We start from the raw sequence: 12779 nt of genomic DNA, 5'->3' as shown, positions 1-12779 counted from the left end.
CATGTGCCCCAGCATCACAGCACTCACGAGCCACCTACTACCTAGAGGTATGTAGAAAAAACATTTAAAGCGGCTTCTACAGCCTCTACGGGGCTGGCAGGCAGCAAGGGGCAGGTGACAATTGCCTCCCGGCTCCTTGGGTCTGCCTGCTGCTGGAGTGGGGACAATGTCCCCCTGCCCTAGTAGCACAGAGCTCCTGCCCTGGCTCCCTGATCAGGGACAGGGGACTTGGAAAGAGCTGCAGGGGAGGGACAGGTCCCAGCTCCCTTTCCCAAATCTTTCAGTGGGGCAGCTATGTCACTACTAGCTTACCCACCAGCAGATCAGAATAGAGGGCTGGCACCTACCTCACCCTTGCATGTCCTTCCAAGCCCCGTGCCTCTATCACCTGAGTGGGCATGATGCTAGGACCTGTCCTTGACCAAGACAGTTCCCAGCCCCCACCCTGCATGCCAGGCGGATGCTGTGCAGCTTGTTCCCCACTCAGCTCTGTAAGCCCAGAGCTGGGGTGGGGGGTGGAGGGAAGGAAAAGGCCTGGGGGAGTGTTTCTCATTCAGGTCCATCAGCACAGAGCTGGGGGGTGGGACAGGCTGAGGGGCTTCTTCCCCACCCAGCTCTGTGAGTGCAGAACTGAGCTGGGAACAAGTGAACATGTTCCCTGCCCAACTCCATGCTTGTGGACCTGGGAGGGGAACAGTTTCCCCATCCCCGTCAGTGAGGTGCTCCCAGCACTGGATCCACGACCACAGGCCCAGTGCTGGAAGATGCTTATCTCCCAGCCTGAGCCCCACAACCACAGAGCTCAGGCCGGGAGATAAGGATATCCCAGCACTGGCTTCACCATCATGGAGCTGAGGCTGGGATTTAAGGGTCTCCCAGCCCCCACTCCCCAGTCCAATGGCAGAGTGGGGGCCAGGACACAAGGATCTACCAGTCCCTAGGCCCCAGTCACGATGTCAGAGCAGAGGGCTTGGAGCTCCCTGCTGCTAGGGCAGGGGGACATAGTCCCCACCTCACCACCTGTGGTGGAGCCCACCCTGCCAGTAGGCAGCTCCCATGAGCTGGAACAAGGAATAAAAACAGGGACCCAGTTGAAGTAGGATGTGCTCTTAAAAGTTGTTGGGACAGTGCATCAAAGCACTTAGACTCATAGGATCATAGGAAAGTTAGACTGGAAGGAACCTCACAAGGTCACATCTAGTCCAGCCCTCTGCTCAAAGCAGGATCACCCCTAATTAAGTCTCCCCAGTTAAGTGTCTATTCGACCTCCTCTTGAACGTTTCCAAGCCTGGAGACACCTCAGCTTCGCTAGGTAGCCTGTGCCAATGCCTGGCCAGTCCCAAAGTCAGCTAGTTCCCCCTATTCTCCAGCCCAACTTTGCTCTGCTGCAGCTTGAAGTCATTCTTCCTAGTCCTGTCCCCACTAAGCTCAGAGAAAAGCCTATTTCTATCATGCCTCCAGTCACCCTTCAGCTATTTGAAGGCTGTTATTAAAACCTCCTGGCAGTCTTTTCTTCTCCAGGCTAAATAACCCCACTACTTCCAATCATTCCTCATAAATCTTGGCTCCCAGGGCCTGGATCATTTTTGGTGGCCTGCCACTTGACTCATATCCTGCAGGAGGCTTTGGGCCTTCTGCAGAGGGTCAGCATAAGGGAAATGCAAACTTTCAATCCCCCATCAAGTCTTCCTGTATGCAATAATTTGGTGAAATATCCTGCAACAGGAAAACAATTGTAACTGGGAAAGTGGGCTGGACTTCCTCAAATGTTTTTCTAAGTGCTTTTCTAAGCGTTTAAGTGATAGAGTCCAAAAGCCTGTGATTCTCAGTAGGGCACTGGCTGTTAAGTAACTGAGAAAATTTAACTTCCTTTTAAATGCTCTAAACATCTCATTTTAATGAGACTTAGTTCTTAAGAAATTACAGCTTCTGTCAACTTTGCTGGAAGACTCTGCATTTCCCAATCAGCTTTTTTAGGGCTCCTAAGACATCCTTGTTTCTCAGGCTGTAGATGAGTGGATTGAGTACTGGGGTGACAATGGTGTAAAAGAGAGCCACAATCTTGTCTTGCTCTGGGGAGTGGTAGGAGCTGGGTCTCATGTACATGAAGGTGGCTGCCCCGTAAAACATGACCACCACAGTCAGGTGGGAGGAGCAGGTGGCCAGAGCTTTCTGCTGTCTGGTTGACTTCATCCTCAGGACCCTGGAGAGGATACAAGCGTAAGAGGCTAGTATAATAGAAGAAGGGATGAGGACCAGGACAATGCTACTCACAAACACCAGAGCCTCATATCGAGAGGTATCAGAGCAGGACAATTTGAGCAGGGCTGGGACCTCACAGAAGAAGTGGTCAATCGCTTTTGAGCCACAGTAGGGAAGAGTCAGTGTAAACACTGTGTGAATCAAGGAGTTTACTGATGCTCCCATCCAGACCCCAACTGCTAAAAGAAAGCAGATGTTCCTGCTCATGCGGATGGGGTACTGCAAGGGGTTGCAGATCGCTATGTACCTGTCATAAGCCATGACTGCCAGGAGGAGGCACACTGATATGCCCATTGTCAGTGTGAGAAAAACCTGAGCCCCACAGCCAGCTGGAGAAATGGGGTTGCCTGGGGTCAGGAAGTCAGCTAGCATTTTGGGGACCACAATCAGCATCTGACAGATGTCCATGAAGGCCAACTGATTCAGGAAAAAGTACATGGGGGTGTGAAGGGAGGAATCCACTTGGATTAGAAGTATGAGGAGAGCATTCCCAGACACGGCAGCGATGAAGGCTAAGAATATCATGGCCATGGAGAATATGTGTACATTGGTCTGGCTTAGGAGTCCCAGCAGAATGAAGTCTGTTGAAGAAGTTTTGTTTTCACTCTTCATTTCCTCTTCATGTGGCTGTGCCTGAATTCCTGGACAAGAATGACATTCCTTAGCGAATTGTACAGACTTCCTACTGGATAATACTAATAGCAACTGAGGCACCCAGCAGGTTTTCTCCTCCTGTGGAAGACATGACAGGCATTATGGTTGATGAAACAATAACCTCACTTCCAGGGGAATAGTGTTTATTTAGGCTAAATATTTCCTAAGACTAGGCCCGCATTTCTACGTCCAGCTGCAGGCCCCACCTACATGTAGAGTTGCAGTGGTTTAACTCATTTTGTGGCTGTGCTGTAGACACGTAATTGACTACAGCAGAAATTTGCAACCTACAGCCTTCAGAACCTTTGAATTTGGCCCTGGGATTTTGGCACTTTGGTGGCATTTGCCTGTGAAGGGCACTTTCTTCTGATTCTCTCCCCAGGCTGCCATGGGGATGAATATTGGTTGTGGGCTTTCCACCTTTGCCACAGGTGGAGACCAGGGTGGCCATCATAGAGGACAGTCCGTTTATCCACTATTGGTATGAAACTGGACAACTTTATGTCCTCTATTTTTCACTTGCAGATAATAAGAGAGGGCATAAAGCCGTCTGGTTTTATATCAAGAGAGGACAGAAGACAACCTGACTGTCCTCTATGATGGCCACCCTAGTGAAGACTAGTGGCAGTGTTGGCAGAGTCCTAGTACCTACCCACCTCCAATATGGGGTAGGTTATTCCAGTTTGCTTCTGGAAATTTGTCTACCTCCAGTTGCCACAAGGCTGTTCAGAGGCATCATCTCCAAGGTTAAACTAGTTAACTGGAGTCCTGGTTGAAATCTAGTGAAGGCAGTGAGGAAGTCAATACATGTTACTTTCCCTGGCCAGATGCAGGAAAAATAGTGAGTTCCTATAGCCCATGCTGGTAATATAGTACGCAAACGGTAGCGGCACTGCTAGTACTACCTTGTTACTTGTGAGTCTCACTGAAGTCAATGGCAAATAATGTCACAGAATCATCTGATGGCAAAACATTTCACAGTGACTGCGTGTGGCTCCATCTATCTAGCCATTCTCCTTTTGTATCACCACCAGCACTGGCATTTATCATTTTTAACATTATTAGTAGTAAGAGGTGGAGGAACACTTGACAAAGCAGGAACTGTACATAAGGATATGAGGAAACAGTCTCTGTCTCTTGTTTTTTCAAGTGCTCAAATTAATATTCCTTAAAAACATGAGAATTTCAGAGAACGGGCTCTCTGCTGTTTCTGAATATCACAGTACTGCAACTCCACAGCCAAAACAGAAACAGACTCAATGAAAGTCACCACCTAGTGAGTTCAGCTGTGGGCTAAGAAAAGACAAAGAAAAAGAAAGGAATACAACCAGAGCTGCTTAAAAATAACAAATAATTTTCAGGAAAAAAAGAGGACAAAGTCATTCTCATTTTGGTTGAGCTCTTTGCCTTATCATTTCAATTCTACCAAATCATTTATAAAATATAATTAGGAAGAAATATCAGTTCTATAATGCTTTTGATAAAAAACTCAATCAGTATTTCAATTAAGGTGCATGGATATTTTTTTTTTTTTAGTGGAAAAAGACATTTCACTATTTTAAGGGGCATTTTCCCCCAAATTAAAATAATTCAGAAAAAAAAAATAATACCTGGCTGAATAACACACAGTGCAAAATACTTCATGAGGAAGCCCAACTAGGAGTGGTACAGATACAACATCTGAAGAATAGTTTCCATAACATTAGGAACAAAAAACACCCTGAACCAGAGAGTATTTGCCTCTTCCTATTAGATGAAGTCCACAATCTCACTGACTTTTCTATTTCTGCAGGGAGGGTGGTGGCTCTGTTTGACTAACTGTTGAGATAACCCCATAGTGTTAAACTGGGAGGAAGATATGGTGACCTTGCTATGCCCTTCCCCAGACTTCACAAACCAGTGTGCTCCATCACAGGAGATCTCTAGACATCCTTGACTAGCTAATATTCAGTTAGCCAACCTTTCTGTTTTGTACTAGGGAGATCTGGCTTTGCTGGAGAGCTAGCTTTTCCTGACAACTAAAATATGCCCAAGCCCTGAGAAACCAGTAATGCATACCGGAGTACTACAATTAGATGGAATAATTGTATATTCATGGTGAATTGACATAAGCTATTTTTTGCATATGGTGGCCTTATATTAGGGCTGTGCAAAACTTTGGTCCCTGATTCAATTTGGTGGAGATTCGGCCCAATTCAGTGGCTAGATCTCCAAATCTGAATGAAATCAGAGGACCCTTTAATCTCCCCAAATCAATTTGAGACATTCAGACAGATTCCACGATTCAGATGTAGATACAGCTTTAAATTATTTTTCTATGTACCGCCAGGTAGCAGGAGCTGTGAACACTGCGGTGCTGGGGGAGATGCAACGTCCCACAGAAGTGTGGGGGGCTCCCCAGCACACTCAGCAGCAGACCCAGAAGCGGACCAGAAGCATTGCTGGGTCTGCGGGGGAGCACGATGAGAGGCTTCCCATGCTCCCCTGGCTGGGTGACCGGTGCCTTCTGGGCCTGGGGTGGCACCCAGGGTCTCCCTGCAACTGACTGCCAGGCCAGGGGAGGGTATGGGGGTCCCCCCAGTGCACTCGCAGGCAGATCCAGAAGTATATCCAGTCCACTTCTGGGTTCACTGCTGAGCATACTGGAGAGCACCCCCCCATGCTCCTGTGAGTTGCTCCATGTGCCCCATCACCACTGTTGCCCTTGGGGTCAGGCCAACTCTCAGGATCTCAATATTGTACTGTTAGACAGGAAAGTGTGACACAATTGCACATATAAAACACACAAATCAATTAGGTGCATACACACACACACATACTCAGGCACATACACCTCCAAACCAACCTAGGCACATGCATACCTATCACCAATTCAAGCACATACACTGTATACCCCAATAGTTAGGCAAAAATTAGTTGTCCATACCTGCACACTCAGTACACATACACAGATCATTAATTTGTATATCATGCACACAATATCAATACACTCACACGCTCACCAGTTCACACACATACTACCCACCTACACATACACATAGGTAAGTTCCTAACTTGGAAGGTACCGTATGTATGCCTGTGCTTGGGGTACCTGGGATACTTGGGGGAAGGTTAAGGTGAGAGGAGAGTTAAAGTGTAGGGAGTGAAAGTTGCCAGAACCTGGACTAGAACTGGTGGACTAGAGAGAAGCTTGCTGAGGAACGGAGACTTGGGTTTATTTAAAATCAAATGGCCCCAGGGTTACTTGAGGTGACTGGTGCAAGGAAAAAAAAAAAAACCCCAGGGGCAAGGAAGAGAGAGACAGGAAATAGAGAGAGAGAGACAGAAACCTGGGATCTTGGGGTTGGAAACTGAGGCAGACAGCTGAGATGGGGGGGGGGGGGCGCAGATAAGTGATGGCAAGGAGGAAACAGCCAGGAAAGAAACTGAGTCAGAAACCTGGGAGATTAGGGGAAAAGGAAGTGGGGATAAGACAGTGGCAAGGAAACATGGGCTTGCAGGCAGAGAGGAGCTCAGGACAAGTGTTGGAGGTGACGGTGAGCCAGAAGCACGAGAGGGAGAAGTGAGACAGAAGTTAGAGGGGCGAGGAGCAGAGATTGGAGCAGGGCAGACTGTAGTAAAGCAAACCCAACTCAGGGGTCCAAATAACAGGCTTATTAAACAGACAACACACTACACCGCTCCATGCTGTTATTGGTTCATGAACACACATGCACACATACACACACATACACAAGCACTCACAATGGCAGCAGGAGAAAGAGACTCAGTGGAAGGGTTGGAGTCCAGGTGGGGAATAGAAGCAAAGTCCAAGTCCTTGGTTGAAGATGGGGTGGGGTGTGATAGCTACATATCCAGGCTGGAAAGGGGTCCTTGTCCAGTAGGTGTTGTCCAGAGTGGGGTCACCAGCAGGACCTCTGGGTGGATAGGTGGTGTGGTGTGGTGCTGGTCCAGATGGAGAAGGTGTCCCAAAGAGTCAGTCTTCACTGCCCCTTTTTATGGGGCAGACTACCTCTGATCTCCTATGGGGAGGGCCTGTCTACACATTGTCAGTCCTGTTCCAGAGGGCTTCAGGTGTTCTTACTGAGCATGTGCAGCCTGGCACAATGGTGGGTTGCCTCATCTTTTGTGTCTTGAATGCTGAGGGTGGTTCCAAGGCCTGGGTCACTGGTCCAGGTATTAGTGTTGACGGTTTGGTCATTCAGAGGGACCTAACTTTAGACCTACTGCCATTGTCTCTCAAGCACCCTCATTCATCCCCATTCATTCAGGAACCAAGTTACATAGGAGGGGTACTATGAGTCATAGGTTACACAACCGGGCATGGGGATAAGATGGGAGCTTGACATTACTTCATGGAAACTTGACATGACTTATGCTAACACATATATAGGCCTAAAACAATAATCACATAATATAAAAGCAGTAAAAAATTAATACAAGCATAATAATTATCACTTATAAAACAGTGGACAGCTATGTCAAAGTAACAGGGCACTTATTTGCAAAGAGGGGAGAGAAAAATAAAACTTACTACCTAAAATAAAATGTTAAAGCTTATCCTGTATCTTAGCTTACTTATACTTCTCGATAGAGAATAGAGAGGGAGAGAAAAAGTCAGAAATGGTTGGGGAAGAGGTGGGAATTTATTTAAAAATATATAAAAAAAAGAAAAACTGTGGGTTTTGCTACACTAAGGCGATCACAAGCCGTGCCTGCTACCTCAAGGTATGTAGAAAAAAATTTTTTTTAAAGCTGTGCCTGTGTCCAAATTGCTGATTCACCAAATCAGCATCAAATCTTCAGATTTGGATTCAGCCAAATCAAATCAGGGACAGTGATCTGAATCAACAAATCAAATCATTGTTCCCGATTCAGGCCAAATATGAATCTGAATCAAAAAGGGACCATTTCTCACAGCCCTACCTTATATGTGGTACTTTTATCTAGTAAGATGTTTAAGCTCAGCTAAAAACTAGTGATAAAGGTCCCAGCTCTGCAAGAGCCCTGATCCTTGCTGTATTGCCCATCTGCAGGTGAACCAAGATCAGCACTTCTTTGACACGTAGTCTCTGGAGCCTCGGTAAGAAGGTACTTTACCTGGAAGGCTGCCCACACATTCAAGATCGTTAAGACCTGAATCTAAAAGATTTCTTTCTTTCTTTACTAATGATTTTGTGAATCTCTTCAGTTAATGGATATTTCTTTTAAATCAGCAGCTCCCTATCCTTTATCTGCACTGTCTTAGCAAGTGCCTGTGGTTTATATTCCAATATTAGACGTGCTATTAAGATTTCTTTGACTGTTTTTTGTAATGTGTGGTTTTCCTGGAGCTGGCTTCTCAAACTATCCTTGATCTCCAGAATCTCCCTGTTTTCCTTCTGGCAGAGTCAACTAGAAACCCTAGAGCCCTACAGCTACCAAACTTTGTACATACCATTTAGGCACAGAAAGATAACTTGGAAAAGAGAAAGTGCTGAAAGAGTGGCACTGTAGTTTCTTCTTTGAGAAAGCACAAACCCCAAAGTCACTGTGAGATACAGGGCTGTGAAGCGCCTCTTAGAAACAATCCTTCTTACAGTGTGGGTTTCAAAGGCATTAAATGAAAATATATTATATGATAATGCACATATATGTTATGATATACAACATGGATCATATATGATATGTTATGTTAAATCTCTCTGTATCTGACATTTTTAATTGTCCTAAAAGTGGCCTGAGGGAAATCTTGGACCTGCTGAAGTGGAAGGCGAATTTGGAATGGAGTCCAGGACAGCCCGACTTTTACCCCTTCTTCTCAAACATTTCCTCCTCCTCCGGTTCCTTTCAAGGTCTTCCACTTATGTAGCTACCCTGACAGGAATAATCTCTACATTAATAATATCCACCTTCCAGTTCTTAATTGTATCATTCTTTATCACATCCAAAAAAAGCACACCAGCATATTTCTGGATTAAAAAAATAAAATAAACCCTATGGTGAAGGTAAGTGTGGCCAAAATCTGGAATGGGCTTCCGAGGGAGGTGGTGCTCTCCCCGACCTTGGGGGTCTTTAAGAGAAGGCTGGAGAGGCATCTGGCTGGGGTCATCTGAACCCAAGTGCTCTTTCCTGCCCAGGGCAGGAGCTCGGACTCGATGATCAGTTGAGGTCCCTTGTGACCCTAACATCCATGAAATTTTGAATCTGTTTTATTATTAATACTACTAGTGGAAGTAATAATATTTAAAAGTAAAACTAATATGGCTTTTTAGAAATGTAGTGCCTGAAAGAGGTTTTGCCAAACATATATATGCCACTTCTTCTGGAATTAGCATATGGAGATTGTTAAGGAAAAAATGGTGCTGTTTGTAATAAATTAATATCTGTTTTTAAGAATCTTCTTCTTTATAAAACAGGAGTAGAAGAAAGCAGTAATCACTTACCTTGATCTGTTTACTCTCTTCCTGTAACCACTTCAGTACGACTTTTGATCTCTTGCAGAAAACACTGTCATTTACTAAAAAAGAAGCTCCCGTACCCCAAATCTTTACAGATCTAGTCTCCTGTATTCTATTAATTCACAGAAGCTTTTCCTTTTCCCACCCCATTGGTATATGTGCATTTACAAGAAATAATGTAGCTTTGGCTCTAAAGTAAGCACACTAGTAATCCATGTGAACTTCTTTTCTCGCTATCTTTACATTTAAACTTAAAGAAATGACTGTTCTAGGCATGGCGTTTCTTTAGTATGGGGCACCAGTAGTTTTCTAAGGAAATACATTACTTTAAAATCCCTCAGGCATGAACTCCCTTTAAGTTTCAAAATTAAAATAATATAATACAAATTCTTGGCCAGAGCCTGAAAAAAATATTTTTATGAGTTGAAAAATATAGTGGAGAGAGGGCAGCAGACATGTCATAAAAACAGTCTTTTAAAAGACCAAGTGAAAGTTAAGGCCATTACATCACCTCTTCAGCAATAGCTTTGAAATCTAAGGGGAAAAATACACAAACTTTCCTATACTTTGGGGACTCTTGTCCCAAGTCTTTAATTAAGTTGCACTTTCACCTCCAGTGGGTGCTCTCGCACAGCTTCCTCCATTCTCTGCAAAGAAAACTCTACAAAGTTCTTCTGAGGGAAATTTCCTGGCAACCTCTGTCTTGAGGTGGAAGAGAACAAAGCATTTCCGGAAGGCCAAAAGACAATATGTTTCAGTCTTTCTTAGAAGAAATTCTAGGGACAGGTTTTGTGCTTTTTTTTTTTGTTTGTTTGTTTTTTTAAATTGGGACATATCATGTGTGAATGGTTCATCCTAACACAGAATACCGAAACTCTCACAGCTGGATTTTCTAGTGGAATGAGATGTCTGGGTTGACTCACTCAACATGATGTTTCTCCATCAAGAACATCAATTCCTCAAACATTCGAGCACAACACATCCCTGTCACACGGACAGTTTGGAACAGAGAAAGACCAAAGAAACACCGTTGAGTTAGATATGCATCTCTTCATTTTTTGGATACAAATTATGGTAGAAGAACAGGCCCAGAGGCCTCAGATTTGATTCACTCAAATGAGTGGCATCTATTCCTTGATTGTAGGGCACAGAATCAGGTGCTTTATCTGAGACTGCCTGAACATTAGTCTAATACGTATGCGAATGCATCTGTAGCTCTCATTAGTGCTTTGAAAAATCTGCTTAAATTCTGCCACTCAACACAGAGTCTAGGCTGGTGGTTTTAACTTTAGCTTCAAGACATCGTCCCCACTATTATAGGCCATTTATCTAGGCATAGTGATTAGTAAACTTTTGCTTGTGAGCACTACAGCTTACAACCCAGGCATGGCTGTAAGATCCAAGTCTTTCCCCCTGGAGTGACCACCTGCCAGCACTCATTTTCACTGCCGATTCCCACACCCTGTGCAGTGAGGGAAGCATGGACGTGGCAGAGGAGCAGGCTCCAGAGTAGAGGGGCTTGTGTGATGGAAGCACAGGTCTGTCACCAATAGACCCTCTATAAACCTGTTGGGACTTCTTGGGGGGACAGATCTGGCTCATGGACCTTTAGGTGCCACCTGTTGCACTGAACTGGACAACTCTGTAGCCATCACCCTGGCCCTCTCCAAACTCTGATATTCTTCTGCAAGAAATAGGTCAAGTGCTTATGCAAGGTCATTTCCAGCAGCTCCTGGTCAGTACTTTGGGCATGGAAGTCTTCTTCCTTGCCTTGGTTTTGAACCCATTTGACCACCACCAAGGAGCCTGGCCCAGCCACACTGCTCCTGCTTGGCACCTGACTAATTTGGAGATGAAGCAGTAAAGCCACCTCAGGGCACCTCCAGCACCAGGCTGAAGCTCTCTGTCTGCAGACCTGGTGGGAAGTGGTGCAGGTGGTGCCCTAAGGACTGTTTCCTTGCCTCTGTCTCCTTTGGCACAGGCAGAGCAGGGGTAGGTGGGCAGAAACATGTACTCAGGAGGTCTGGGGATGTGGTACAGATGCAGTCACAGGTAGCATTGCCCTGAATTACACCCACTGTGCTAAGGATTCCCCTTCTTCTCTGCCCTGTCGCAGAAGCAGGATATTACTGTGTGGTTCAGGCAGTGACATGCTTAGCATAATAAACGTGATATATAGTCAGACACCTACTGCTGGAACTGATTGTATTTTTTGCGGGGGCGGGGGGAAGACAATATAATAACTTTTTCATAATGTGATACATTTTTAAAAATTATTCTCCATGTCCAGAACCAAATGGCATCACATCCTGGGCCACTGATACAAAATGCCGGGTATTCATTGTTAATATGATAACGATGTATCAACACAGGAAACGTGTCTTGCCAGTCAGTGGTGTCCTCAAACATGCTGGGTTAACTGGTCCTTCCTTCCCACCCACCTTCACAGGAGCACATGAAAGGAAATATTCTGCTTCTGGTGTGGGGAGTAACATACACCAAATTGCCCAGTGGACTTAACAGTAGCATTGCCTAGCCTGATAATTTTGATAATGTAGATGTAACCTCATGGGTAGCTTAAGGACCTCGTTACACAGAGCTTGCCAGACTTTACATATGGGCAGTGGTCTAAGATGCAAGGAGCAAATAGCTCATGATAGAAACACACTGCCTTGTCCATGAAGCCAGGTACAGGACAATGGAAGCACTGCCAGCTCTGGTGAGTCTGGCTCAGTCCTGCTGGTCTGACTAGAAGACTGACCAAACACCCAAGCAGCAGAATGACAGAAAATGCTCACAAGCTTTCAGGAGACTCGCTGGGGGTTCAAGGGGAAAATATTTCGAGAAGCACTCCAATAAGGGAGTTAACAATTTGTCAACTATTAAACCAGCTTAAGTTACCATTCTAGGATAGTCTGCAACACAGACATGTAGCATGTGTTTGGGTTTGTGTTGTATCCAATGCTTCGTGCTATAATGCAAACTTGCCATGACTGAATAAAACCATTTCAGAAGTGCTTTAAGAAACGTGGGTCGTTATTTCACTGGTCAAGCATACCTGAGGAATGGAAACACATCCATGCAAGACACATTCATTCTACAAAACTCTACATGCCTGCTACTCACTGTAGACTGTAGCCAAATTGGACCAGTACTGAGGGGTTCATCCCGAAAGCCTGGGAAGGGCAGAGAAGTACTAGCAGGCCCAGCCCAAGACACCTACTTTGTCCTGATCACTCTCTTTAGTCTTCAGTGAACTGGGTATCCTCTGTCAGTTCTTTTGGAGAGTCCATGCATTACTGTTCAGGGAAACAAAAGCTTGTCCTACGAAGCCTGCTCCAGTAAGATTTCGTTCAAGGTGTGCTAAGCCATTGTCTTAACCATCTCTCTGATATCAAGCCATTGCCTGCTGTGCTTGCAGGA

General features: G+C 45.3%; 1 protein-coding gene across 1 annotated transcript; it reads right to left on the bottom strand.

Moving 5' to 3' along the window:
* Positions 1–361: 361 nt before the first annotated feature.
* On the bottom strand, positions 362–3394 carry LOC132244068 (olfactory receptor 2T11-like). The gene has a single exon (XM_059714996.1). The coding sequence runs from the start codon at positions 2872–2874 to the stop codon at positions 1933–1935; it is 942 nt and encodes a 313-aa protein (XP_059570979.1). The 5' UTR covers positions 2875–3394; the 3' UTR covers positions 362–1932.
* Between the last annotated feature and the right edge of the window lie 9385 nt (positions 3395–12779).

Source organism: Alligator mississippiensis, chromosome 11 (assembly GCF_030867095.1).
Source record: "Alligator mississippiensis isolate rAllMis1 chromosome 11, rAllMis1, whole genome shotgun sequence".
Taxonomy (NCBI): Eukaryota; Metazoa; Chordata; order Crocodylia; family Alligatoridae; genus Alligator; species Alligator mississippiensis.
The sequence above is the reverse complement of the archived record's forward strand: the minus strand, read 5'-3'. Positions and strand labels throughout refer to the sequence as shown.